A 2,385-nucleotide genomic window follows, 5' to 3' on the forward strand; every position below is an offset into this window, starting at 1 on the left:
ATTTGTGTGTGTGTGTGTGTGTGTGTGTGTATGTAAGGTTTCAGGATTACTCACAGATCGGGTCATATATCATGAGCTCTCATCTAGGAGGGAAAAAACTGTCGACCACGTGCCCAACACGGGATCCAAGACAGTAATGCATTATACACAAGCACAGACACTTGCTCACTCATGTATACAGACAAGGAATGTTTAAACAATGAGAGACAGACAAGAAAAAAAACCGCTAAAATAGAATTAAGTGAAAAATTAATATGAAAAAACGTGAAAATGGAAATAGGATAGAAACGCTAAAATAAGATTAAGTGAAAACAAGAAACGCTAAGAAAAGATTAAGTGAAAACACGGACAGGGAAGGAGAAAGCACGGAATGGAAATAAGAAACGAGACGAGAAAAGAAAAAGGAACAAAAATGGAAACAGAAAAGAGAGAGAAGGAGAGAGACAGACAGAGATAGATAGATAGATAGAGAGAGAGAGAGAGAGAGAAACAATTATTGGTTTGACAGCTGACAAGTTACCATATTTTTAGAGAATTTGTAATTTGATGTTTGGGTGGAATTCTTTAATGAATGGATTTTAACATCATTTGAAAACCTTGTGTGCGTACATTTTTTCTTTATGTGCGCTAGTCGTGAAACATTCATGCGCGCGCACATGCGCACAATTAATAGGGAACGTTAGTAATTATCAACGAAGAAATACTAAAAGGACTTCTTCCTACTCATAAATACACCAACGTTGACATCAACATATATTTTCGGCTTGGTCAGCAATTTGCGTTCCGTACTCGCCGAAGAACGTAAACAAGAGGGCGCTGAGTGACCCAATCTGTCATGCGACCTCGGGTCACGTGATCGGTCGCGTCCACCTCCAGGGTCGAAGATCTTTGGACGACAGGGATGAAGAAAAGCAACGGCACCCATTGGAGAGACCGATTTGAGGTGCAGCAGGAACCTCTCGGAGAAGGCGGCTTCGGGTGTGTTTACCTGGCGAAGGACCACGCCAGCGGCACCCAAGTCGCGATCAAGGAAGCCCCTCTCTCCCTCGTCGACAACTGGGGGTGGCGCGATGGGACGAGAGTGCCCTTGGAGGCCTCTCTACTTCAGAAGGTCCAAGCGGTTCCTGGGGTCATAAATCTTTACGAATGTTTCGTTTCCGAGGGCAATTTCTACATGGTCATGGAGCTTGTGCCCGAAGCGACTTCAATATATGATTACATGGAAAAGCGCGGTAAGCTCCCCTATCCACAGATCAAGCGGCTCTTTTGTGACATCGTAAAGACGGTCCAAAGATGTCTAAACGCAGGCGTTTCTCACAAGGACATTAAACCAGAGAACGTCTTGCTCTATGTGGATCCAGCCTCAGGGGAGCTTGAAATAAAGTTAATCGACTTTGGATGCGGGGAGAGGATCAAAGGTTACAAGGGAGGACACACAGGCGGGACATCGTTTTACTGGCCACCAGAGTACCTCGCCAAAGGAAAGTTCCTGCACGTCCCGGCGACAGTATGGAGTCTCGGGACCCTCTTGTATTACCTGGTGTGCCATGACGACCCTTTCTACGAGGACAGCGACATCGAAAAGGGTCAGCCGCCCCTCCCCGAATACCTTCCCCGGCAATGCCGCGACTTGATCATGAAGTGCTTCGCCATGGACCCTTGGGAGCGGCCCACCCTCCACGGGATCTTGGACCATCCCTGGCTGAAGGCTTTTAGCCACTCCGAGGACGGGAACGAGCTCGAGCCGCCCGATCCCAAGCTCTTTCCGCCACATATCTTCAAGAAACTGCATTTCAAGGAGAGCGAGAGGAAACAGGATCCCCAGGCCCCAGTGAACAAGAATACCAACCGTGGTCTACAAGAAGGAAGTCAAAAGAAAAGTGCGCCACAAAAACAGAAGAAAAGAAAGAAGTGGTGGACAGCACTGATAAACATGAAGCCCATTAGACTCGTCAGGAAGCAATTTTAGTTGCTAAAAGGACGAATATAATTTGCCTGACAACGGCATGAAGTAACAGGCTCCCTCACCTCAAGAAGAAGGAGTTTACGGAAACTCGAGGAATACCGGAAAAAAATCCGTCTAAAAGAGCCATACATACTTACATAGCAAGGGCACACACATATTATATGGGCTACCAGAAGGAAAGAAAACATCCGTATAACATCCAGACAGACACGGAAAAGACTTTAAGAACAAAGACGCTCTTTACGTCATGACAGTGAGAGAGCTGAAAGAAGCCTTCGTCAGAAAGAGCCATAAAGAGTTAGAGAGAGGGCAAAGAAAAGGTTCAGTAAAGGAATTAGTCTTAAAGAGCCACGCACAGCGGGAGATCACTCTCCCCTCAGCTGAATAAAATCGCCTGACGGCATAACAGAAGGATCACA

General features: G+C 46.3%; 1 protein-coding gene across 1 annotated transcript; it reads left to right on the forward strand.

Moving 5' to 3' along the window:
- Nucleotides 1-901: 901 nt before the first annotated feature.
- Nucleotides 902-1,969, forward strand: LOC143030419 (serine/threonine-protein kinase pim-2-like). The gene has a single exon (XM_076193567.1). It carries the CDS (start codon nucleotides 902-904, stop codon nucleotides 1,967-1,969), a length of 1,068 nt encoding a protein of 355 aa, XP_076049682.1.
- The last annotated feature ends 416 nt before the right edge of the window (nucleotides 1,970-2,385 follow it).

Source organism: Oratosquilla oratoria, chromosome 12 (assembly GCF_046742065.1).
Source record: "Oratosquilla oratoria isolate Oo_2021 chromosome 12, ASM4674206v1, whole genome shotgun sequence".
Taxonomy (NCBI): domain Eukaryota; kingdom Metazoa; phylum Arthropoda; class Malacostraca; order Stomatopoda; family Squillidae; genus Oratosquilla; species Oratosquilla oratoria.